At 52.9% G+C, this 25,935-nt stretch overlaps 1 protein-coding gene across 3 annotated transcripts in view; it reads left to right on the top strand.

The window, feature by feature from the left end:
• Nucleotides 1–25,935, top strand: part of SLC43A2 (solute carrier family 43 member 2) — a 47,931-nt gene that overhangs the window by 16,458 nt on the left and 5,538 nt on the right. For all 3 annotated transcript variants that reach the window (XM_051992185.1, XM_051992184.1, XM_051992186.1), the window contains 8 exons: nucleotides 997–1,052; nucleotides 2,900–2,976; nucleotides 15,789–15,881; nucleotides 16,921–17,054; nucleotides 17,594–17,796; nucleotides 18,335–18,481; nucleotides 22,129–22,267; nucleotides 23,212–23,341. In XM_051992185.1, coding sequence (XP_051848145.1) covers nucleotides 997–1,052; nucleotides 2,900–2,976; nucleotides 15,789–15,881; nucleotides 16,921–17,054; nucleotides 17,594–17,796; nucleotides 18,335–18,481; nucleotides 22,129–22,267; nucleotides 23,212–23,341 — 979 coding nt within the window. The remainder of the gene's footprint in view (nucleotides 1–996; nucleotides 1,053–2,899; nucleotides 2,977–15,788; nucleotides 15,882–16,920; nucleotides 17,055–17,593; nucleotides 17,797–18,334; nucleotides 18,482–22,128; nucleotides 22,268–23,211; nucleotides 23,342–25,935) is intronic.

Below are 25,935 nucleotides of genomic sequence, written 5' to 3' on the forward strand. Positions count from 1 at the left end.
GGGGGATCAAGTGAAATCGAGAAGGACTAGAGCTTCTCTTGAGTAAAATCTGGAACGTCAATAATGTTATTAGTATGGGGTTAAAATAGAATACCAAATGTTTCATAAAAAACCCTCTTTTTTGTTCTCTGTATTTTGAGAGGGTCATGTTTGTTGATGCTTAAGTTTATGAGAAAGAAAAAATTTTAAATATAATGTTTTAAGGTTTACATCCACTTTTTATATATATTAGTTCGTTCATATATTATTGTTTACATAATATATTATAATAATAATATAATAAGATTATTATTTATGTATATTAGTTCATTAGATGACTGGAACTATTCAAATTTATACAAGGTATCCCCAAAGGCAAAAACCTCAAATTGCACCCAGATTTTTGGGACATGCTGTCTCTCTAATGCAGGGGTCCTCAAACTATGGCCCGCAGGCCAGATCGGCAGCTGAGGATGTTTATCCCCCTCCCCCAGGGCTATGAAGTTTGTTTATTTAAAGGCCCACAAGACAAAGTTTTTGTTTTTACTATAGTCTGGCCCTCCAACAATCTGAGGGACAGTGAGCTGGCCCCCTATTTAAAAAGTTTGAGGACCCCTGTCTAACGCTTTGGGGTTTATAAAGTACCTTGCTCACAGCAGTCCTGTGAGGTGGGCACTACAGGTGTGATGAACTTCATTTTATAGATTAGAAAATGGCAGAGCCGAGAAATGAATGGACTTGCCCAGAGTCTCCCAGCCAAAGGCAGACTTCAGACTCTCCCTCCAAGTTGGGAATGGGCAGGTTTCCTGTTCTGCCATCGCACCATTTAGATTAGAGGGAGTTGAGTTGAGTGTTTTGGTTTTCCAAGCCGATGAGGGGCCCCTCAATGGTTCCAGTGTAGCATTTAGTGGCCAATGATAGGAAGCCGGAGTTGTGATCTCTCCGATTCCCTCCCTTCACTGCACCCTCCACCCCAGCTCTCAATGACAATGGCTGATGGTTCCCATTTGCTTTCAGCGCCTGCTTTTCCGTTTCTTGCTTGATGATCGCCTATGGAGCCAGTAACCCAAAATGTGAGTATTCAGGGCAAGAGGGAGAACCTGGGTGTGTTCTCTGGCATATTGCCACCCTACAAAAATAGGTGCTGAGTTCTGGGAGGGGAACAGGGGTCAAGGGGCAGAGATGGTAGGAATTTCCAGTAGATTGTTTCACATTGCCAGCTGGTCACTTATCCAGGAAAACCACAGGGAAACTAGTGGTAGGTGTGAAACAGCCCCAGTGGTATTGCTCAACCCAAACTGACCCAGCTACTCCTGGGATGCCAAGTGGAAAATGGCATCCATCCAGCTGCAAAAGGACGGAGTTCTTATAGCACCCGGGCTCAGTCTTCCACTGAGCACCCAGAGCTGCCCTGAGGGCACCGGCCTTCCCTCCCTGGGAGAGCCGATGCATTAAAATCAAAAGCACCTCCTTTGTGCTAGGTGCCAGAGAAAACAAAGACATAAAGAAACAGCCCTCCCTGTCCCACCTCCCCAATTGATAAATGGTCAAAGGATATAAACAGACAATTTTCAGATGAGGAAATTAAAGCCTTCTAAGGTTATATGAAAAAAATGCTCTCAATCACTATTGATCAGAGAAACATAAATGAAAACAATTCTGAGGAAACACCTCACAACTTTCAGATGGGCTAAGATGACAGGAAAAAATAATGATGAATTTTAGAGGGGATGTGGGAAAACTGGGACACTAATGCATTGTTAGTGGAGTTGTGAAATGATCCAACCATTCCAGAAAGAGATCTGGAACTATGCCCAAAGGGCTATAAACTGTGCATACCCTTTGACCCAGCAGTGTCTCTATTGGGCTTATAAGAGATCTTAAAGGAGGGAAAGGGGCCCACATGTGCAAAAATGCTTGTAGCGACTCTTTGCGGTAGTAAAGAATTGGAAAAGGAGTGAATATCCATCAGTTGGGGAATGGCTGAATAAGTTCTGGAACATGAAAGTAAATGTCATAAAATATCATAAATATAAACATCATAAAAAATGATGAACAAGCTAACTTTAGAAAAGCTTGGAAAGATTTACATGAACTGAGGCTGAGAAAACAAGCAGAACCAGGAGTATGTTGGACACAATAACAGCAAGAATGGGCGATGAGTGGCTCAGTGATCCAAAGCAATCCCAACAGACTTTGGACAGAAAATACCATTTCTGTTTTTTCATCTCTCTCATGATTTTTCCATTTTGCTCTGATTTTTCTCTCCCAAAATAGTTCATAAAGTAATGTGTATTAAAAATAAATTTAAAAGAAATTAAAAAGAAAAAGAAAAGAAACAGCCCCTGCCCTCTTTGGGAAGAGATTCAGTCAACAGGCATTTATTAAGCAACTAGTGTGTGTGTGTGTGTGTGTGTGTGTGTGTGTGTGTGTGTGTGTGTGTGTCCTAAGTTGAATATCAAGCCAGTGCCTTCCCTCAAGGGGCTTCCATACTACCACATACCCCTGTATGTATCTAGGTACCCACAGACTCCAAAGTGGTAGCATGAGGGGCCGAGAAAAGCCTTTTTGTTCTTAGAACAGGATATTTGACCGGAGGCTTGAAGAAAACAGGGGTTCTAAAGGTCAGAGGGCAGATTCTGAACCTCAGACCCTGGCATAGAGTTTGGGGGGCGCAGATATTTCTATTGTGAGTGGAATGGATACAGCTTTTACTAGTGAGACATGCTAAAAGAGAGTGAGCCGTGTTCTGAGGAGAGATTCCCTGTGTTCCCCTTTCCCAACCTCCTTTCAGTTATACTGACTGAGTGTCAAAGAAGGAAGGGAGAGAAAGCAGAACAGTCTGGGCATCCTCCCTCCCCAGTGGGCCAGCTTCCTAGGAGCCTCCTCCCCCCATAAATGTTCTCCCTTTCCCCCACAGCCCTCTCTGTGCTCATCTTCATCTCCCTGTCTCTGAACGGCTTCGGTGGGATGTGCATGACCTTCACTTCGCTGACGGTAAGATCGCTTTGGCTCCCACCCTATCCCCTTCTGCGTCCGCTCTGCGACAAGCCTTCCCTTTTATCAGAATAACGAAGAGAGAGCGAGGGAAGCGTTTCAGCAAAACTCACCTGGACATTGCTGGGTCTGGAAGAAAGGGAGGGGGGCAGTTCCACGTCTGGGCCCGGGCGTTGTGGTCGCCCATCCTGCGTTTGTGTTTGTGTCATTTCGGTCATGGTGGACATTGTTTCCCGGTCCCCTTGCTGCCTCTGAATCAGCTCCCTAAGTCTCCGGAACTTCTCTGAGCCCCTCCTCGTCGCCGCCTGGTTTTTGTAGCTTAGTGCTTTCCCGTTACCCCAGTTTTTCTCCACAGTTTGGTCGATGGGCACCTGCTTTGTTTCCAGGGGTTGGGTGCGACAAAAAGCGTTCTTGGTGTCCACGTCTCCGTGCTTTCTGAAACCATTTCCCCATCCTCGCTCTCAGTGCTCTTGCTGACAGAACCTCAGGCAGGGGTGTCATGGTTAGCTGTGGAACTGTCTCTGGGTGCAAAGTTGGAAAGATTTGGGTTGGGGGCCTATCTTAGAGGCTTACTTACTGTATGACTCTTGGGGGTCACTCAACCCGGGGACCTCCTCCTCCATAAAATGGGGGGTTTGGCGTTCTAGCTCTGCATCTGCCTATGACCTATCGAGCAAACGAACAGGAAGCTGGCATGGGGGCACACCTTCTGCTCGGTCCCACTGGAGGAGTTGGTCCCTCGAGTTCCTGTGGCCCTCTAGATGAGGGGAGGTGGAACCGATAGAATGCCGGGTTTGAATCCGAGCTCTCTGCCTGCATGCCAGGGGCCAAATCTTCCTTTCTCCGGGCCTCAGTTTCCTGCTCTGTAACATGAGAGCCTTGGGTTGATGGCCTCTGGAGTCCCTCCCAGCTTGAAGTCAGGTTCTTCCCCCTCTGATCCAGGGAGGTAGCCCATCCTTGGCTCAGGGTTTGTTAGAGAAGGTCTTCGGCCTCTTAGCCGCGTAGCATGGGACGGAACATCTTCTGTCTTGTCCCTTTTCCTCCTCATCTGCCTTTGGCAACGTTGCGATGATATTCAGGAGACCTGCATAGCAGCACAGCCTAAAAAAGACCTTGTTTGGAACTTCCCCATACCCCACCCTCGCCTTGCCTCTTGTTATGAAACTAAGAGGGAAAACTTAGGTAAGGGAGGACCTGTTTTCTTTCTGAGTTGGCTCCATCTACCCTGGGGCAGTGAGGGTGAGGAGAGCTCTCTGCATCTCTCCTTCACAGGAGCACCAGGCTGAAAGTAGGCTTCTGTTCATAGGAAAAGTGGGTTTGAACAAATAGAATTTGGGGGAAAACACCCTCGTGTTAGAGAACAGGAAACTGAGGCTCGGGGAAAGGGAGATTTGCCCACTGGCACCCAGGCAGTGAATGGAAAGAGGAAAAAGGAAGCAGTTCCATATGAGAGGGCAGCCAGAGAAGATTTTTCTTATTCAACAGTTTAGGCTATTCTAGGATTCAAAAAGTCATGAGGATAATGAGATTATTTAGACAGAAAACTAAAGGTAGTCTTTATTTTTAAAATATGTATCAATACCATGTGTTTTCATATTACCTTCATTTCTGAACTATTTTCTTCTCCTTTACCCACAAAGAACAAAAGAAATAAAAGGTGGGGGGGGGGGGACAGTTGAGCAAGCAAACACATCAGCTAAGTGTGTGTATGTGGTGTTCCATATCCATAGTCTCCCACCTCTGCAAAAAAGGAGGAGAGGTACATTTTGTCATTAGAGAGTTCTCTTTGGGATAGGGCATTATGTTCCTGGACGGGGCATATCCTGGGGCATTTGGAGAGCTCTGTTCTTGCCCATGCGGGGAGGGGGGGGAGAAGCCAGTAGGAGACTGTGAAGCAATTGAGGGAAGGGGGCCAGGAGGAAGGAGGAAACAAGGGAGTTGGCTTAACCCTATTTAAAAAGTAGAGTAACCCTTGGGTCCTAATTGCCCTGCCTTTTAGTTCACCAGCTTTGGGAGGAGGGCACGAATCAGCTCAGAGCCGTGTGTATGCACGTGTTCATCCGCCTCCCGACACCGCTGGATGATACCATAGAGTGCCTCGTGAAAAAGTGAGCCAGCTGCCTTTGGAGCACACCCTGTGCCTCCCCTCCCTTGGTCTTCATCTTCCCAGGCTTCCACCCCAGCTTGGAACCTTTGCTTAGCTGCCGCGGGTCATGAGCCACCTCAGAGAAGAAAGGGAACCCTTTGGTGCTTTAAAGACTTTAGGTGTGCTTATCCACTCATTAACTACTTAGAGGGGTATTAGCGTCTCATTAACAGTTCCCTTGTGGGCTCTGAGCCAGAATCTGGGGCCAAAACTAGTAAAATCCCCATCTCTGATTCCAGGTCAATGGGTCTAGGAGCTGTAAACCTCCCTTGATGCTCTGCTCCAGGTTCTCCTGTACCCCCTGTGTCCCTCTCCTACCAGCTTCCCAACTCCTCTTCCATCTCTTTTCTTTTTCCTAAAACTGAAGGATTCCTTCCTAAAACTCATAGAAGTCTCCAGCCTTGGACTTAGCTAGAGTTGGGCCGAACAGTCAGACGCTTTGATTCTAGAGGCTGAAGGGACCTCAGAAGGTCATGGGATCCAGCCCCCTGCCGTAGTGACTCCCATTTTGTGGCTGTGATTGACTCGGTGACATTAGTTGGCGTTGTGTAGTAAAGAGAGACAGTCTGTGCCTCTGAGGGGCTCACGTCTGAAAATACTCAGCACTGGAGCTAGAGAGGCTTTCTCAGGAACAGGAGGACAGGCGGATCACCGGGGGCAGTCGTGAATTCATCAGCTTCTTTTCAGCACCAAGGAACTAGAGAAATGGCACCGTCGGACAAGCCTGGGGTCACAGGACATGCATTCAAATCTTGCCTCTGCCCCTTAGTCTCTGGGAGAGCTGGTTAAGCTCCCTTGTACTGTTTCCTCTGGTGTAAATTTAGGGGCTTAGACTCCAGAGCTGGGAATCTTCTGGGGATGGCTACAAGGTTTGTGGGAATGAAAGGATCATCAAGGGAGGATAACAGAAGCTTGGGTCCTTAGAACGTCCTATAGATTTTCTCCACGTAACTTGTTTTCTCACAAATAAAAGTCAGGAGTAGCACTGACCACTCGATGGTGCTGGCAAGGATGCAAAGTGTGGAGTAAAAGTGCCCTTGCACCGAGCCAGGTGCTGCTAGGGGCCGTGGGGTTGGGGAGGGGGCAGAAGGCACATATGAATAAGGAGGCTTCTCTGTGGGATGGTGGCAGTAGTGATGGCCCCCCATCCCTGGGCCTAGCAGTTCCCTCAGGGTGGCCCAGAGAAAGGATGCTAATGAGCCCCCACCAGGAGATCCGTCCCTTGGAGTTTAACTTTGTTCTTGTTCTCGAAGAGGACCATGACATCAGGAGGGGACGCTGTGACGTGCAAGGGAATTGGATTTGAGGGAGGGTGGCTGCGCGAGGTCCCCTGCTCACTGTCCCCTCCAGAGCCTGCTGGGTCCAGTGGCCAGAGAGAGATCAGGACGCGGGAGATGGAGACACACGTGGCAAGTGAGAACGGGGTGTAGTGACATGAGTAAGCCAGTGGTTACTTCTCTTCCCGAGCCAGTTCTGGCCAGTCAGTGGCTCCCTGGGTAACCTTTTCTGGGAATCTGTGCCCATGGTGTTGGCAGCTCATGTCAAGCTTGCTAATGGCCACAGGCAGGGCTTGTGGTGGAGTTGGGCTTTGCAAATCAGGCTTTTTGCTTTTCTGAGTTGGCCCTTTAAGGGGAATTGGAGTAAGAGCCTAAGGGACAGGGTCAGGGTGTTGGGTAATGTTCTTGGGCTGCCTGGGACTTCTGCTGAGCCTGGGAGACCTGGTTTGTCCACACAGGCTAAGACTGAAAAAAGCAGAAATGCAAGTTTCAGCTGCCGTAGTCCCTAGGATAGAAGGAGATCCCTGTTCTCTGGGCCCCTGTCCTGCCCACATTTGAACTTGTTGCATTTTGGGAATCTTCAGGATTATTCCTGCCCTTCTCTGACCCTCCTCCCCAGGCAGGAAACCTGCTGTGTGGTGACAGGACCTCTGCATGGGGACACGTCCCAGTCCCTGAGAGGTTGGGCTACCGTGGGAATAGAGGCAAGCAGAGGACACTTTAGAATAACGTGAGAGGCCACGGCCTTGTCCTGGCAGACACCTATGGTTTCAGCATCATTTCTCTCCAGCTTTTCCAGGATCTCTTGCTGTGTATCTAGACCTCGTGGCCGATCTCAGTCTCCCAGCATATTGGAGCACGTCCAAAGCCCTGGGAGTGGCGAATGCTCGATCCTCAGTCTGTCCAGTCTGACCTTTTCATTTTTACAGATGAGGCAACTGAGGCCCAGGGAGGGAAGGAATTAGGATTGTGGCTCGGGAGCCAGAAGGGACCTCAAAGATTATTTTGTCTTTTACAGATAAGGAAACTGAGGCCCAGGGAGGTAGAATTACTCACCTGTGGCCACATAGACCATAAGCACAAGAGGTAGGGTTTGAAGCCAGGCCCTGTGACTTGGAGCCCCTTCTCTTGCCCCTTTGGCCTCCAGCTGTGTTTGGGCCCCATCAGGACTCCCGCCCCAGGGCCTCTCCTAAAGCGCCGAGCTGCCCCATAGCCGCTTCTCCTCCATCTGGGAGTGCACTTTGGTTTGTTTGCTTAATTCCTTCCGTTTATACAATTTAGCACTTTGGTGGAGCTCATCAATGGGCGCGTAAACATGGCCCAGTGGGTGCAGCTAGCCCGGTGCAATCTGGAGCCTCTGTTGCTTAGAGATGGAAGCTGATGCAGCCAACATTTTGAAAATCTCTTTTCCACCTCATTACTCTGACCTTTGTCAGTGTGGGTGGAACAGGGAGTTCTGGGATGAAAACCTGGCAGGGGCGTGGAGTGTGAGTGGGGAGGGGAGGGTCCTAAGAGCTGCCCAGTTTCTTAATGAAAAAGGTCTGACTTCCCACTGAGACCAGGAGGGCAGAAAGTGAGCAGAGTGGGCTCCAGACTGAAGCTCCCCACTGGCGTGTCTGAGAGAGGGGGATGGCAGCTTTTGGAAAAGTGCCATTCGGCCCCCTTGGCTTCCTTCGGAACCTTCTGGGCTTTCCTCTCTGAGGGGCTGCAGTTCCCTTAGGCGGCTACCAGAGGAAAGTAAGGAACTGAGTCTTCCAGGATGTTGGGCCCAAGGGCTTTCGGCTGTCCCGGGCTTCCGGGTATCCCGTCTGTGACCAGAAGCACAGCCTCAGCAACCTTTCTGCCCAATGTCTAGGGGATCAGAGGCACAGATTGTGGGGAGAAGCAAAGTTTTGGTAGTTCTGAAGTGGAGTAGAAAACCCAGGGAGAACAAGGAGCCAGGGGGTGTGGGGATTATGGCATAGTGGTAAATTGTTATTCCCTCTTAGCCACTGAGTTTTGTTGTTGTTCAATCATTTTAATCCCATCCAAATCTTGGTAATCCCTTTGGGGTTTTCTTGGTGGAAATACTGAAGTGGTTTGTCATTTCCTTCTCCAGTTCATTTTACAGATAAGGAAACTGAAGCAAGTAGGGTGATGTGATTTGGCCAAAGTCCTCCTAGCTAGTAATTGTCTGAGGCCAGATTTGAACTCAGGGCTTCCTGGTCCCAGGCCTAGGGCTTTATCCACTGCACCACTCAGCCGCCCCAATGGCAGCCGAGTAGCAGTCTCGTACATACGGCAGCTAAGGACCGAACAATAGAAGAATCCAGGGTATGGATGTCCCAGCAGCAGAGCCAAGCTCTCGGTCCATGTCCCCTCACTCTGCAGTCTCCCAAGAACCCTCCTTGGACTTCTGGTCCATGGTTCTGCCTCTTGGGGCCCCAAAGAAGCTGCTGCCAGGTCTCTGCTCCTAGCCAGAACACTGCCGCGGAGGCTTTGCTAAAGCACCTGACTCAGCAGGGGGGATTAGTGTGGGAATCGGGCACTTGGGGCAGGGGTCCTTGCAGGCCTCGGTCTTATTGCCCATCCCACCCTTCCCAGTCCTTCCCAGCAGCAGCTGGGAAACTGCTCATCAGGCAGGCCCAAGGGTGACCACGGGGTCTTTGTGAGACGGAGCTCTTGGCCCAGACTCCCAGCTGTGAGTTATGAAACAGTACAGCTTGGCCAGGTTGGCTTGTCCAGACTGGCACCTGGATCCCTGCCTGTGTGGGCACTCACACAAACACTGGGCGTGTGCAAGTCTCTCCAGGTGACACAGCCTCATTCCCTGGGCTTGGCTCCCCTGCTTGTGTCAGAGGAGCCTCTGGCCCCTGGGTCTCCCTTGGAGACTTCCTGCCTGGGCCCCTGGGCAGACCCGGGGCGGGACCTTTGGGCCTCTCATGTTCCATTTACCACTTGAGGCAGATCCGTTCAATTCAATCCAATCCGGGAGGATTTAGCCGGCAGGTATCCCAATCATAAAATGTGACAGATGGAGACTCCAAAGTCCCAAGTAACACTGCTCCTGCCACCATCCCTGCTGCGGCAGCGGCCCCTGCCCTCCTGTCACTGCTGCTTCTGCCAGTTCTGTGGTTGCTGCTGCTGCTGTTACTGTTACTCTTATTGGGCTATTATTATTATTACTACTACTCCTGTTGTTACTATCAATCACTACTATGACTGTTACTGTTGCTGCTACTCCTGTTGTAACTATTACTTTTACTGCTGCTGCTGCTACTGTTGTTGCTGCTCCTATTCCTCCTCCTCCAGGGGTTACTATCACTAATTCTATTGTTGCTACTGTTATTATCACTACTGCTACTACTATTTCTTCAATCCTGTTGCTACTGTTACTCCTGCTATTCCTATTACTGCTACTGCTGCTCCTATCACTATTACTATTACTCTTCCTGGGGTTATTGTCGCTGTTCCTGCTGCTACTTTGCTGGCACTATCACTACTGTTGCTCCTGCTGCTCCTATCACTATTACTATTACTATTACTTTTCCTGGGGTTACTATTGCTACTCCTGCTGCTACTGTTGCTGTTCCTGCTGCTACTTTGCTGACACTATCACTACTGTTGCTCCTGCTGTTCCTATCACTATTACTATTACTCTTCCTGGGGTTATTGTCGCTGTTCCTGCTGCTACTTGCTGGCACTATCACTCCTGCCGCTGTTGCCGTTGGTATCACTCCTGCTGCTACTGTTGCCGTCCGTATTGCGACTGCTGCTGCTCCTACCGCCACCGGCCCCAGCAGCAGCAGCAGCAGCCCAGTACTCACGCGTGCGCCGGCGCTGTGCTGAGCGCCGTACAGTGTTATCTTGTTGATCCCCAACAGCTCCGGCAGGTGGGGGCTAGCATGATCCCCATTTTCCAGCTGAGGAAATGGATCAAACAGGTCAAGGGATTTGCCCAGTGTCGGAGACAGGATTTGAACTCAGATTTTCCTGACCGCCAGTTAGGTCCAGGGCTCTATGCGCTCTGCTGTTCCCTAACTACCAGGGCCCCCGGCTTCAAGGAGCTTCCTGGGAAGAAACTATTTCACCCAGAGCAAATGAAACGTCTGTACACAGCAGATAGGGGGAAGGAGGGCCTGGAAGGAAGTCTTCACCACTGGGGGTGTGCAGACAGGCGTCCTGGAGGAAGGGGCCAGTTAAGTGATGCCGTGAAAGGATCCCGAGCAGTGGAGGTGGGGAAAGAAGGTGTTGGGATCATGGCGGGGGGGGGCGGGGAGCAGGGCAATGCTGGAGAGGCCACTTGGGTGAAACAGAAGGCTGGGGACAGGGAGTAAACTGGGACTCTTTGTAGAAAGGCCAAACCCGGGAGTTTGTTTCTAGTTTGTCCTGGGGTTCTTGCTGGTTCTTGAGCAGACCTGTGTGGTTGCTGTTGCTGCGCATCCCTCATCTTATAGACAAGGAAACCGAGTCAGGGACGTGAAATGAGTTAGACCAAGGTTCCACAGGTAAACAGCTGAGCGAGGATTGGAACCCAGCACCTCAGACCCTAAGTCTTTGCACCATACTGTGCTGCCGGTGCCTTTAAAAAAAAAAAAAAAAAAAAAAACTCTAAACCTCCTTTCTTAGACTCGGATCAAAGTTCTGTGGCTGGGAGTCTCCTAAGCTCGCTGTATGACGGTCGTGGCCAGCACCTTAGAGTGCTTTCAGGTTTACAGATCCTTGCCCTGCGTGCCTCCTCGGGCCCTGGGCTGGTGGGCTCTCTCCTGCAGCTGCCAGGACCTCCTGGAAGGCACTCCATGCGACCGAACTTTAGTTCCCTCATCTGTCAGACCTGGGGTTGAATTTAGGTGTCGAGAGGATGGAAAGCTGGCAGTGGGCTTTGGGAAGGCCGTCTTTGATGCCCTGTGACCACGTGAGCCCAGGCAGGTCACTGACCCCTGCGTGTTCCGGGCAGCTCTCCGAGGTTCTCAGCTGCACGGAAGGTGCCGGCCTTTCTCCCTCTCCTCAGGTGCCCATGGCCCTCTGGGATCATGGGATAGGGCCCAGGACTGCCGTGGGGAGGGGCTGGAAGTCACCCTGAGCGGTTGCAGAGCCGGGAGAGGGGCCAGACTTGCTGTTTACTTCCCTCTGAGAAGGTCAGGCTGACTGTGCCTGTTTACAGCTCTTGAGAGCTCTCGAGAGGCTGCCTGCGAGGGAGTGAGTCACCGGCATTCCAGCGTGAGCAGGGCCCGGGATAGAACAGCCAGTCCCTGGCAGGGGGGGCTGGCGAAAGCTGGGCTGATTCACCCCGTGGAAGTCGGCTGACTGGGGCCTGGAGTGTCGATGGCTCCGGAAGTCCCCGAGGACCCTGACAGAGCCGGGAGAGTCGATGCCGAGATTCTAAGAAAGCAGGAAGTGGCTGTTGCTGAGCGGGTTCCTTTGAGAGTGTGGGGCTGAGCCCAGCCTCTGACGTGCCAGGCAGCAGGCACATGAAGCCGCTCAGCATCTTCTGTCCGGTGGCCAAGCTGCTTGTCCTGGGGAGGACGCCAGCCCTTAGAAGGCCTGGCAAGATGTGAGCCAATCGTCCCCCACTCCGTACAGCCCTAAACTGGCCCGAGGAGACATTAATGCCCACCCAGGTGGGGAAGACACATCTTTACCTGGTATAAGTTCTGTGTGGATTGAAGGGAGGCAGTGTTGCTTAGTGACTGGGGAGCTGATCTCAGAGCACAGGAGTCCTGGGTTCAAATTCCATCCTAATATATCCTGGCAAGCGAACTCACAACCCACAAGGTCGTGGGGGTTCCTGACTTGTTGGGCCATTCACCCCTTTGGGGAGCTGGTGAAGCTCCTTCTCTGAATAATGGAGGAGGTTCTTTTTAATTCATAACTGAAGGAAACACTAAATTTTAGCTAGAATTAGTGAAAATAAGGCTTGTCATTTTTTCTCATCCATGCTCACTAACCCCCGGGCCCATTTCCTCTGCTTCCCGGCATTGGTCCAGAGTTCTCTCATCTCTGTTTTTCCCATACCTACGCTGCCCTCTCCGTCCCCATAGCCCATAGATTGTAAGCTCCTTGAAGGCAGGGGCTTCGCATTTCTATTATTCAGATGTACCTAGTAGGTACTTAATAGTTGTATGGCCACTTTTGTGGAGGAGAGGGCTGTTAGGTGAGAAGCAGAACCTCTGGGAAGGCTGGGGAGGGGAGGGCCAACAGGTCTGCCCAATAGGGGTGAGGGGGCTGGAGAAGGGACTTCTTTCAGAACATGGAGTCAGAGTGAAGCTCTCCTGAGGAGGGTGAGGATCCGGGGCTCTGGCCTTCAGCTGCCTCCATCCTTTTCCTTTGATGCTTTTTAAAAAAAAAAAAGATATAGTGGCAAGGGGGCAGCAAAGGAAGTCAGAGTGGATTTTAAAGCAAGGAAAGCAATCACGCAGTTAGTGGCCCAGGGTCCGGTGGGTGATGACCCACCTCCGTGTTTAGTTGAAAAGGAATCGGCGGACATGGGAGGGAAGCCTCGTGTTCAGTCCCAAACTTGTGGCACCTGGATGGAGGCAGCTGCCAATCCTTTGCCCCAGGATGCCCAGAGAGCTGGGCCTGGAAGGGCCTCGGAGGCAGCGGGTCCAAATTTGCCATTTGACAGATGAGGAAATTAAAGCCCAGGGACTTTCAAGTCCAAGGTCACCCAGGTTCATAGGGTCATAGCCAGGACATCACCGTAATCAACCCCATAACTGTAGGACACCTGCCCACGTGCTGAGTCTCAGAGGCAGGGTTTGAACCCAGATCCTGAGCCTCCAGGGAGGAAGCAGGGTGAGGTGGCCTTGGGTCAGACAGTAAGCTCTCTCCTCTCGCTCCGTGTCTTTTGTTGGTGATTGACTTTACTCTGTTCTCTGATTGGTTGGAGGGTGCAACCTGCTCCCCTCCCTCCAGGTATGGAATGGGTTGGGTGAGGGAGAGAAAAGAGGAGGGGGCTGTGCTGGGGACTCCCCCCCCCACCATGGTGAGAGGTCAGGGGAAAGTCAAGTACCTCCCCCCCCCCATCCAGATGCACAGACACCTTCACACAGAGAGAATTTCACACTCAGACACATTCACACAGACACATATACACACACAGGCACACATACACCCTCTCTCCTCCTCTCTCTCTCTCTCCCTCTCTCTCTCTCTCTCACACACACACACACACACACACTCAGGGTGATTCATTCTGAGTGGTGAGAGAATTTTCCCATCTTGCTTTTTTCCAAACCAAGAGGGGAAGCTGACCATGATCCTCAGGAAGCCTTTGTGGGATTGTGAAATGCTGACATTGCTCTCTCCAAAGACCTTCTGCTGGACCAAAATCGAAAGCAGTTTGTTCTGTCGTCTTGGCAGGTGGTTCCCAATTTTTCTAAATTCAAGGTCCTGCCCCGCGTTTAACAAAATGATTTTTATTCGAATCTAATCATCAGCAAACACAAACATTCTAACATGCAAAGAAGTTGTTTTTTTAAAGGAGATGACAGGAAGCTGTGATAATATAGTTTGACCTTTAAAAGCGTGTGTCAGATTTTAGTAACAACATTGCCTTTCCAGAACTTTGCATTTTCTTCAGAGTATATCGTTGCTTATTTCTTGTTTTCCCCTACCTCTGTCACTTCCCATTAACTCACTCCCCCATCCAAATAGAAGGCCTCCCTTGTAAGAGATAAGTTTGTCAAAGAAAACGATTCCTCACCTTGGCCATGTCCGAAAATGCATCTCATTCTGTACCCAAGGCCCTCAGCCAGGAAGTAGGAGGTTCGCTCATTGAATTAATGAGCCGTGAAGTCTTTCGGAGCGACTTTCCTTTCTGTTATCATCATCATCCTATAAATCGTCTTCCTGGATTCCCTCTGCCTCAGTTCATACAAGTCTTTCCAGGTTTCTCCGAATCCATCTCTTGCCATTTCTTACATTTCAGTAACATTTCGTTACCCCCATGACAGCTGGTTGAGCTGTTCCCAAATCGATGGGACCAAAAATGTTCTACAAAAATTTCGTATCGATCTTTTTCTTCTCCCAGAAGTTCTAGTTTAAGTCCTGTCTCTGACACATACAGGGGAGCCCATCCCCAGTGTGTGGCACATAGTAGGGCTTTGGGCTGACAGCTTCCCAGCACTCTGAAGTGGCAGAGAAGGAACAGGCCCTCCCCCCGCCCCAGGCCTTATCTCTGTCAGTTCAAAAACAATCAAGTATTGTCTTATACTTTCCCCAGTAACAAAGAAACAAAAAAGTTAAGAGCAGGTGAAGGTGAGAACAGTTCAGCAAACCTATAGGACGCATCCCGAGTGGGATGGCGCATGCAGTATTCCACACCTGCGGTCCCCCACCTCGGCTCTGGAAGCGTTTCCTTTCTCCTCTGGCAGGAGCTACAAAAACTCTCCTAGCTGGGAGAGGGAGGAGAATGTGGGCAGATAGGGAGGGAGGGAGGGAGAGGAAAAAGGGGAGCTGCCCACCTCCAAGTTGGGGAGTTTCCTAGAGTCGGGTAAGCCCCCATCCGGAAGCCCAGCAGCCAGCTCCAGGTGAAGCTGATGGGCAGTGGGACAAGCACCCGCAGAGCTCCAGGAGCTCCTGCTCTGACAAGGGGAAGGGAGGCCTTTTCTCCTCTCCTTTGGGGAGACCATCTTCATTCTCCTTCCCCTCTTGCCCTGCCATTTCTTGTTGTATCTTGTGATTCCCAAATAAATTCTTCTTTTTTTCTTTTTTCCTGAGGCAATTGGGGTTAAGTGACTTGCCCAGGGTCACACAGCCAGGAAGTGTTGTGTCTGAATCTGAATTTGAGTCCAGGTCCCCCTGACTTCAGGGCTGGTGCTCTGCCCACTGAGCCCCCTGGTTGCCCCACATAATAAATTCTTCCTTATGGCCACACTCCCTTTGAGGAGAGGTCTCGGCCCTCAGGATACTGTGTTCTGGGGACGCCGGGGAAAGGCTGGGGTCCCAAGGTGCTGCTTCCCGATGCTACAGGCAGAGCTCGGCGCAGGGCACTGACCACTGGCCCCCAGAGCCCGAGGCTGGGGAGGAGTTTTCTGTTAACAAAGGGACAGCGATCTCTTGGGTTGGCTTGCTTCGGTGTCCCCAAGAGAGCTGTCCCCAAGAGAGGCACAGTCGGCTCTAGAGTTTTCCTTGCGACAGGCCTAGGAGAGGTAGTCCAAGAGGACCACTATGTCCCCATTTTCCAGATGAAGACACTGAGACCCAGAGGGGCTAAGTCATAGCACATATCAAAGCCAGGATTTGAACCCAGCTTCCCTGATTCCTCGTTCTTTGTGGCGCTCTCATGGCATTCGTCCCTCCCTCTGTCCAGTGAGGTCCAGTCCAGGCTCCTCTTCTTCCTGGGGAGATCTTCCTTTTCCCGGCCTCCCCCTCTCTGCCTCCTAACTGTGGCCCCATCTGTTTTCCAGCTGCCCAACATGTTCGGTGACCTCCGGTCCACATTCATCGCCCTGATGATCGGCTCCTACGCCTCTTCCGCGGTGACTTTCCCAGCAGTCAAGGTGAGGCTTCGTGTGGGATCGGGGGGGAGGGGAGCGCTGTGCTCTTGGCTCCCCTCCTGAGTCCCCCCCCAGAAGGAACTAAAGAATGGTAGGGTCTGGGCAGCCGCCCAACAGGATACACCTGGGAACAGAAGCGGCGTGAGGGGTGCTCCTGTAGTGCTTTAAAGGTTAAAGCCTCCCAGAAGCCTTGAGGTAGATGTAACGGGTATAATTCCCATTTTATGGGGGAGAAAACTGAGCCTCCGAGAAGTCAGTAACTTACCCAGAGCCATCAAAAGTCAGGATTTTAGCTCATGTCTTTGTCCGAGATCAGCGCAGCAAGTGCTGATGTCATTGTGATGTGTGCAGGGGGTGAAGGGAGAGAGGAGGAACGTGCTTCTTGGGGTCCCTGCCTCTGCGTCTAACGTTGGGGGAGAGTCCCAGCTCTGAATCAAGCTCCAGGGGAGTGCTCTGCCACGCCAGGCGGCCTCAGCTGGTTGCCCCACGGGCAGGACTTTGCTTCTCACTCCTCCCCAACTCAGGGCAAACCCTCTAAAACAAAGCAGATCCACAAAGAACCCCAGACCACGGGGCGGCCCCTCGGGTTCCCTCCTGGGCCCAGCTCCCCCCAGCCCTCTTTCAAGATGGGGGAGAAAGTGGGTGGGAAGGCCACATGGGAAGAAGGGGGCTTCCTGGCCCCCGGCCCCTGCACCTCTACTGCTCCTGACAGAGCCAGCACCTCCCTTCCCCCTACCTGCCAGGGCGCTTCTGCTCTCCGGGCCAGAAGAGTCTGGACCCTAAATCCTGACATTATTGAGGAGGAAACTGAGGCTCAGAGAGAGCCCCCAAGCAGTCAGACAGGCCAGGAGCCTCGGGGCAGGGTCTGTGCCCCCGTTCCACTGGTCCGGCTGGTCCAGCGCCCTCATCCTGCCTGCCCCTCCCCCAACGCCTCCGACCCCGGGATGTAGGGCAGGAGGGACTCTCAGCAGGGGTCTGAGGCGAGATTTCAAGTCCAGCACGTTAACCGCCGCCCTCCCCTGGCACTGTCCCATTCCTCCAGGTGATCTATGACTTGGGAGTCTCCTTCATCATCATCCTGGTGGTCTGGGCTGGCTGTGCCGGGCTGGTGTTCCTGAACTGCTTCTTAAACTGGCCCCTGGAGCCTTTCCCGGGACCAGAGGACATGGACTACTCGTAAGTGATGCCCGAGGGAGCTGCTGGGTGGGGGCGTGGGCAGGGGGCACCAATGGGTGGTAGGTGTGGGCAGGGGGCTCTGACAGATGGGGGCAGGGGGCACCAATGGGTGGTAGGTGTGGGCAGGGGGCCCTGGCAAATGGGGGCAGAGGGCACCAATGAGTGGTGGGTGTGGGCAAGGGGCCCTGGCAGATGGGGGCAGAGGGCACCAATGAGTGGTGGTGTGGGCAGGGGGCCCTGGCAGATGGGGGCAGAGGGCACCAATGAGTGGTGGGTGTGGGCAGGGGGCCCTGGCAGATGGGGGCAGAGGGCACCAATGAGTGGTGGGTGTGGGCAGGGGGCTCTGACAGATGGGGGCAAAGGGCACCAATGAGTGGTGGGTGTGGGCAGGGGGCCCTGGCAGATGGGGGCAGAAGGCACCAATGAGTGGTGGGTGTGGGCAGGGGGCCCTGGCAGATGGGGGCAGAGGGCACCAATGAGTGGTGGGTGGGGGCAGGGAGCACCAGTGACTGCTGACCCTCTTCCCTTGGGCCGAGCAGGGTGAAGATCAAGTTCAGCTGGCTGGGCTTCGACCACAAGATCACCGGGAAGCAGTTCTACAAGCAGGTGACCACAGTGGGCCGGCGGCTCAGTGTGGGCAGCTCCATGAAGCAGTCCAAGGAGCAGTCGGCCCTGCAGGAGGGCAACAAGCTGTGTCTGTCCACCATCGACCTGGAGGTGAAGTGTCAGCCCGACAACGCAGGTACTGGGCCCCCTGGGCCGAGGGCAGGGTCGCCAGGGAACAAAAGGGCAGGTCGGGCAGGGGCACAGAGAGCTTAGAGGGGAGGGAAGAGGAGCCTGAGGCCCCTGGGGGCCCTGGTTTGTTCTAGGCCATGCTGCCTAGAAGGCCTGGAACCAGAATCAGGTCTCCCGACTCCCACTGCAAAAGAGGCAGGGTGGGGTAGTGGTCAGAGCGAAGCTCTCGGGCGAGTCCTGCCTCAAGTGTGACCTAACTTGGATGGTGGCGACCGCTCAGGGCCAGGCTGTGGCAGGTGCCTGAGTGTCCCCCGGCCGGCCCTCTGGGGTCACACGGCCTTGTTCCTGCTGATGCCCTCGGGCCCCAGGCAGGGGTCAGGGAGTCTGGGGCTGTAGAAGCCGGGCCGGCAAGCACGAAGCTCCTTCTGGTCTCGGTTGGGGAGCAGGCAGCCCCCCACCCCTGGGACCCCGGGCCTGTGTCGTGCCCCCTCCGGCCTCCCGGTCCCGGCAGCCTCCCGCCTGACCTGATCTGTGCTTCTCCCCAGCGGCCCCCTCCTTCATCCACAGCCTGTTCAGCCCCATCCTCCTGCTCAGCCTGGTCACCATGTGCGTCACTCAGCTCCGGCTCATCTTCTACATGGGCGCCATGAACAACATCCTCAAGTTCCTTGCGGACGGCAGCCAGGAGGCAGGTAAGCCACGGGAAACGGTCACCCCTCGGCCATTGCTGCCGCCCACTGCCCCCAGCCCCTCCTCCAGCCGAGGGGAATCACCTCCGGGGGGGGCGCCTCCTGACCGGCTGCCGTCAGGCTCTGCCGACCCCCCAGAACCCTTGGAGTCAGGGGGAGTCCCAGCTCAGCTTCTGCCTGCCTGAAGACAGGGAAGCGGGCCGTGGGGGCCGGCACAGGGGCAGGTTGTCTCTCTCTTTCCTTCTCTTTCTTTCTCTCCCTCTTTTTCTTTCACTTTTCTTCACTGTCTAGCTGCCTGTCCCCCCACCCCCTTTCTCTCTGTTCCAGTAAGGAACAGAGGAATTCTGTTTATTAGAGGCCCAGGAGAAATGTGACCCTTGCTAGAGATTCCCTAAGGAAGCAGGAAGCAGTGGCTTCTCACACATGGGATTGGCAGCTCAGGCTGTGGCTGCCTGATCCTTCCTGACACTTTTTGCCCCCTTTCCCCTCCCCCCCCCAACCCTGCCCGGCCACCCTGACCTTTCCTAGCACTTTCTGGCCCCCCTACCCTGCCCAGCTCCTCTGGCCCTTTCTAGCCCTGCCTGGCCCTTTCTGCCCCACCCTGGCCCTTCCTGACACTTTCTGGCCTCCCTGGCCCTGCCTGGCCCCCCCCGGTCCTTCCTAGGCCCCCCTGGCACTTTCTGGGTCCCCCTGACCCTTTCTGCCCCACCCTGGCCCTTCCTGATACTTTCTGGCCTCCCTGGCCCTTTCTGGCCCTGCCCAGCCTAGGAGCCCTCGGCCAGAGTCCAGGATTGCTGAGCAGCTGCAGCCGCTGTCCTGAGCCGGAGAACAGGACGGGGCTGCCGTGGTGTTTGCTGGGGGATCCAGTGGGGGCTTGTTAGTCAACTGCAGAACTAAATGTGCAGATCCCCAGGCTGCTGGGCCGCGCGGCTGTCCAGAGGCCCCCCCTCCATAAAGAAATCCCCCAGAACCCAGGGTCCCTCTGAACCTGGTGGAGGGCACCACGGGGGGCCCCGCAAGGCTACCTCCTCCTCAGGATTCTTCTCCAAGTGTGCCCCGATCTAGAGGCAGCCGGATGGTGCAGTGGTTAGAGCTCTGGGCCCAGAGTCAGGGAGCCCTCTATTCAAATCCTGCCCCAGACACCAGTTTCAGGCCCCTGTCCAGAACTCAGTTCCTTATCTTAGAAATGATTGTCTCTGCTCCGTTGCAGCTCTAAATCTACGATCTTGGAATCTTGCCCCTTGCCTTAATTGCCTGGAACTGTGCGCTTCCCTGAGGGGAGCTGGGCCAGGCATTTAAAAGAATCCTCAGGTTTTTACTTTTCTGGGAAATAAAAGGGCTCTGGAACTGGTCTGGCCCAAGCTCCTTGGAGTGGTGGAGGGAGGGAGGAGGTCACGCAGCTCACTGAGGCCGGCCTCTCGGCTGAGACCCCCAGCTCCTGACTCCCCGGGCCTAGGTTTTTTTACTCTAAGAGGCTGAGAACCATTTCAGGGCCTCCTAGAAGTTTCCATATTTCCCCTTCAGAAAGTTCAAAGCTCCATCTCTCTGATGAGGTGGGAGGTGGGTGGTAGGTCACAATTTCATTTTATTTTTCCTTTTCTTTTTTTTTTTTTTTTAGGAACAAATTAAAAACCCCCAGTCAAACACTAAACTTGAAATTCTAAAAATAAAAGGAGAGATCAATAAAATTGAAAGTAAAAAAACTATTAAATTAATTAATAAAACTAAGAGTTGGTTCTATGAAAAAAACCAACAAAATAGACAAACCCTTAGTAAATCTGATTAAAAAAAGGAAAGAGGAAAATCAAATTGTTAGTCTTTTTTTTTTTTTTTTTTAAATCTTGCTGAGGCATATGAGGTTAAGTGACTTGCCCAGGGTCACACAGCCAGAAAGTATTATGTATCTGAGCCAGATTTGAACCCAGGTCCTCCTGACTTCAGGGTTGGTGCTTATTTTTCCTTTTCTTAAAGTTTTTTGTTTTTTGTTTGGCAGGGGGTGGGGGTGGGAGGATGCCCTTTTTTTTTTATACCATAGCATTTCTTAATGTAGCTCTTAGATTCCCTTCTTCCCCTTATATCAACCAAAAAAACCCAAAATTCAGTTTGCCAAAAGCAGCAGACCAAACGACCTCTCCTGACCACGTATGCGCCATTCTGTATCCATGGCCCCTCGCCTCACTGATGACTGGAGAGGAGTGTTTCGTTAGCTATTCCTTGGGGCTCTCTCCTCACATTCAGCGTAGGTCATTGGCTCTTCTCGCATTTCTCCTGAATTTCTCCTCCTACTATTGAAATTCCGCTTCTGTCAGGACACGGAGCGAGATGAGTGAGCCAGAGGCGCCGTTCTGCTTGAGGAATGGCCGCCGCCTCGCTTGTAGAGGACTCGAAGCTGCTTCCTCTTCCCCTCCTCCTCTGCCCCTGCCCCTCTTTTCTGGGGGACTGCACCAGGTTACTGAGGCAGCCACTACTCTCACTTCCCCTTGCTGCTTCCTCATCCCGGCTTAGCCAGCGTTCTGATTCACCAGCACGTGGCTGACCCGGGGAACCGGCCTCCTATGGTCGGAGCAGCAGCAGCTCGGCCAACAGGAGAAAAGGCCGCTCCGTGGCCTGATGGGAAATGCGATGAGTCTGGGATGCTCCCCAGGGAGCTGTCTATAGGCCAGGTCCTGAAGCCCAATATGGCGGGCCAGGCCCCAAGCTGACCCCTCCCCAGCCCTCTCCGAGAAGCTTCTGCTGCTAACTCCTTTCCTTTTCTACATTTCTCCCTTTGCCCTCTCGATGCAGTGATGGCTACAGGTAAGTGGGGTGGCCTTGTGCCCATTCCTTCCTCCCTGATATCTCCTTATTAGAAAAAGCCTACCATGTTCCTGCTCATTCTCTGGTTCTCGCCTTTCCTGCCTGTCCGCCCTTGGCTAGAGTAGTGTGGGGGGAAAACCAGCCATTTGAAACCCTCTGCAGCCCCGAACCTGAACTCGAAGTCCCTGGGAGTTGCCTATCTCTGGGCACCATTGCGGATGTGGAATTTATTTACTTATTTTTTTTTAAATTTGTATTTTTTAAAAATCACTTTCTTTTTCCAACGTCTCTCCCGTCACTCTCTGGAGGGGAGAGCCAGCCCCCGTCATAAAGAAAAAAGCAGTTTGGCAAAGACTTCCAGTGAGTCTGATAGGACATGCTGGGGCCTGTAGATGAAAACCGAGAGCGTTTCGCTGCTTTTTGAGCACAAACATTTGTCATTTGAAAAAAAAAAAAAAAAAAAAAGAGTTTTGCTTATGGGTCATGGGATTTGGGAGCCAGATCTCCTAGTCCCAAGTGCCTTTTTCCCAGAGGAGGAGACAGAAGCAAAGAAAGGGATTCGTTGAAAGTTTTACGGGCAGTGAGCGTGAAGCCGAGACTCAGACCGAAGTTCCCCCTCCCTCATTTGTTAACTTTTTTCATTGTCTGGGGGCTGAGCGTTTCTGTGTTAGCGTGGAAGCTGCACGGCCTCTCCAGTCTTCCCAGAGTAAGGAGTTAAGGCAGCTTGGTTAGTCCCGAGACTGTCCCTGCAGCGGCGGGCCTCCTCTGAGGGGGGCCGCAGCCCAGCCTCTCCCCCAGCAGTGTCGCCGTTGTCGGGAGGGAGCCTTTCTGATCGCGTCTGTCTCTCCGTCCAGTGGGTCTTTACACGTCCATCTTTGGCGGGCTGCAGCTGCTCTGCCTCCTGACGGCCCCCGTCATTGGCTGCATCATGGACTGGAGGCTGAAGGAATGTGACGATGGCTCCGAAGAGGCCGAGGAGAAAGATAGAGACCAGTACGTGGACGGTGGGAAGGGGGAGACAAGAAACCTATTCAGGGATAGCTGTCCCAGAGAGCGGCCCCATTGTGGGGTGCCCAATGACATCATCGCAGCAGACTCGGTGGTCCTACCCAGAATGTCCTGCCTGCAGGCTGTCAGAGACCCCTCCCACCTCCCCCGCTTCCTCCCTGTTTGGCTCCTTCTTAGAGATGCAGTTTTAGAGCTGAAAGGGACGTCTGAGACAAAACTGAGGGCCCAGAGAGGCAAGTAGACTCATTCCAAGTCACACAGGAAGGGTTGGGCCTGGAACTCAAGTCCTAGGATTCCAAGTTCACAGCCCTTTCCCCAGAGAAAATTGGTGGAAAAATGTTCGGGGATGTTCTTTCTTTGTCGCTTCCCAGAAGAGCTGGAAGAGGTTAAAGCCAATGGCTCAGATCCTTCCTAGCTTGTCCTTGCCCCCACCCCCACCCCCCCATCATCCCTCCATCCCCCGAGGAGCGAGCAACAGGGAAAAGAAATGAATTTTGAGTAAGAGTATACCTGGCTTTCACTTCGGGCTTGCTTATGATCTGGATGACCTTGGACAAGACCTTTAACCTTATAACTCTGAGTTTCCTCAACTAGAAAAAGGAGGGTCAGACCAGACCATCACAAAGGTCCTTGTACACCTTGACCCAGAGATTCCACAGTTCATGGTGGGAGAGTTAAGTGGCTGCCCTCCATTGCTCAGAGCTCTTCCCATGTGAGGGTATGAGAGACCCGGCCAGATGGGGGCACTTGACGTGTCCTGGGCGATGGGTCGGCCTGGACGGACCCCCGGAAGCAGACGTGCTTCCCTCCCTACGAGGCTGGCACCCAGCAGGCCGGTCCCACGGGCAGCCGACAGCCCACCCCGAGGCTCCCCCCCCCCCCCACAGTAGCCACCCCCGGCCCCTGAGTCTGCGTCTGCTCTTGTGCAGGGGAGAGAAGAAGAAGAAGCGCGATCGCCAGATCCAGAAAATCACCAACGCCATGAGAGCGTTTGCCTTCACCAACCTCCTGCTCTTGGGCTTCGGGGTCACCTGTCTCATTCACAATCTGCCTCTACAGGTAGGAGCACTCGGGGAGGACGGACGGAGCTGGGAGGGGAGCGCGTCTGCACTGGAAGAGGGGGAGGTGCTGTCTCAAGGGGCTGATCCCTGGATGAGGGGTGACTCAGAGCCCAGAGGGAAAGTGTCCCTCTTGTGGGCAGGCTGACCCTTCGTGAGGAGGCCCTGCTTCTTCTCATCCCGCACCTGGAAATGAGGATCATAATGGAAGCGACCTCATTGGGTTGCTGTGAGAATTAGATGAGGTGGGGGGTGGAAAACGGTTTGCAAAATGTAAAATGAGATAAATTCTAGCTGCTTATAATAATAAGGGACGTTCACTGATAGATGTGTGTATGTGTGTGGAGAGAGAGAGAGAAGGACTGAGAGAGGGAGGGAGAAAGGAGAGACAGAGAAAGAGACAGAGACAAAGACAGAGTGAAGGAGTGAAAGGGAGGGGAGAAAGAAGGAGAGACAGAGATAGAGGGAGAAAGAATAAAGAAAGAGAAAGAGAGGGAAAGGGAGAAAGGAGAGATAGAGAGAGAGAAGGAGTGAGAGAGGGAGAGGGAGAAAGAAGAATGGAAAGACAGAGACAAATAGAGACAGCGACACAGAGAGAGACAAAAACAGAGAGGGAGAGAGAGCCAGCACAGCTGAGACCATTTCAGTGATGTTAGGGCTGGGGAAGGAGGGACAATAGGCAGTCACATCTAACCTTCCAGCTAATGGTCGTTCAAGGCCAGAGGGAGTCTGGTCATGTTAAACAGTCCCTCCCCTCTGCACGTACACTTTCAAACCTAGAGGGGACCCCCGGTGTCTCCGTGCAGGTCTGAGCAGACTGAAAACATTTGGGACGCCCTATTATAGACAAGGTGGAAGATGAGTACCAGGCAGTGGGGCACTGCCCACTTTGGGGATCAAGAACCCCCCGCTGCAGAAGGGGGGCTGGAGTTCCAGAGGAAGCTAGGAATTCTAAGAAGGAAGGAAGGAAGGAGCACGTTTTAGGCCTGAGGGTTGAGGACCCAGCCTGGGCCGAGGCCCAGAGATTGGAGCGAGAACAGCAAGGAGGTGGTTTGTGCTTAGACGTAGAGCGTGTGATGGGGAGGGAGGCAACTGGAGCCGGGCTGCGTTGGGGTTTCCGTGTTGGAGGGCTCTGTTGTGATCCTAGGAGGAATAGGGAGCCCCCGGAGGTTACTGAGCAGAGCAGTGACCCAGCCGGGCCTGGCTTTGGCTGCAGAGTGCGGTGGGGAAGAGGATGTCGCCTGGTCTGGCCTGGGGAGCGGAGAGAAGGGAATGGGCCATGAGAGTGTGTGTTGGACAGGTGGAAGAAGAAGGGCTGATGGTGGGGGGAATGGGAGGAGCCGGTTGGCAGCCCTGGGGTCAGGGGTCAGCGTGGTCCTCCCCTCACCAGAGAGTGAGGAGCAGAACGGGGCTCTCTAGCTCTGGGAGTAGCCCCAAGTGCGGCAGAGCCTCCCTATCCACACATCCCAGGGACGCGGCCTCTGTCCCCTCCTGGGCGCCGTTGTCACAGCCTCACATTTGTCGTGGACGGCCTGTTACTTCCTGACACGGCTCTTCGGGGTGTGATCTCTGGGAGCAGGGCAGCCAATGCAGGAAAAGAAGTGGGTATGTGCGTGTGAGTGTGAGTGTGAGTGTGTGTGTGTGTATGTGAGTGTGTGTGTCTCTGTGTGTGTGTGTGTGAGTGTGTGTGAGAGAGTGTGTGTGTGTATGTGAGTGTGTGTGTGTGAGTGTGTGTGTGAGTGTGTATGTGAGTGTGTGTGTGTGTCTCTGTGTGTGAGTGTGTGTGTGTGTCTCTGTGTGAGTGTGTGTGTGTCTCTGTGTGTGTGTGTCTCTGTGTGTGTGTATGTCTCTGTGTGTGAGTGTGTGTGTCTCTCTGTGTGTGAGCGTGTGTGAATGTGTATGTGTGTCTCTGTGTGTGAGCGTGTGTGTGTGTATGTGAGTGTGTGTGTCTCTGTGTGTGTGTGTGTGAGTGTGTGTGAGAGAGTGTGTGTGTATGTGAGTGTGTGTGAGTGTGTGTGTGAGTGTGTATGTGAGTGTGTGTGTGTGTCTCTGTGTGTGAGTGTGTGTGTGTGTCTCTGTGTGTGTGTGTGTCTCTGTGTGTGAGTGTGTGTGTGTCTCTGTGTGTGAGTGTGTGTGTGTCTCTGTGTGTGTGTCTCTGTGTGTGAGTGTGTGTGTCTCTCTGTGTGTGAGCGTGTGTGAATGTGTATGTGTGTCTCTGTGTGTGAGCGTGTGTGTATGTGTGAGTGTGTGTGTGAGAGAGAGTGTGTGTGTGAGTGTGTGTGTGTGTGTGAGAGAGAGTGTGTGTGTGAGTGTGTGTGTGTCTCTCTGTGTGTGTGTGAGTGTCTCTGTGTGTGTGTGTCTCTGTGTGTGAGCGTGTGTGTGTGTGTGAGTCTATGTGTGTCTGTGTGTCTCTGTGTGTGAGCGTGTGTGTATGTGTGAGTGTGTGTGTGAGAGAGAGTGTGTGTGTGAGTGTGTGTGTGTGTGAGAGAGAGTGTGTGTGAGTGTGTGTGTGTCTCTGTGTGTGAGTGTCTCTGTGTGTGTGTCTCTCTGTGTGTGAGCGTGTGTGTGTGTGAGTGTCTCTGTGTGAGTGTGTGT

Source organism: Antechinus flavipes, chromosome 4, assembly GCF_016432865.1.
Source record: "Antechinus flavipes isolate AdamAnt ecotype Samford, QLD, Australia chromosome 4, AdamAnt_v2, whole genome shotgun sequence".
Classification (NCBI taxonomy): domain Eukaryota; kingdom Metazoa; phylum Chordata; class Mammalia; order Dasyuromorphia; family Dasyuridae; genus Antechinus; species Antechinus flavipes.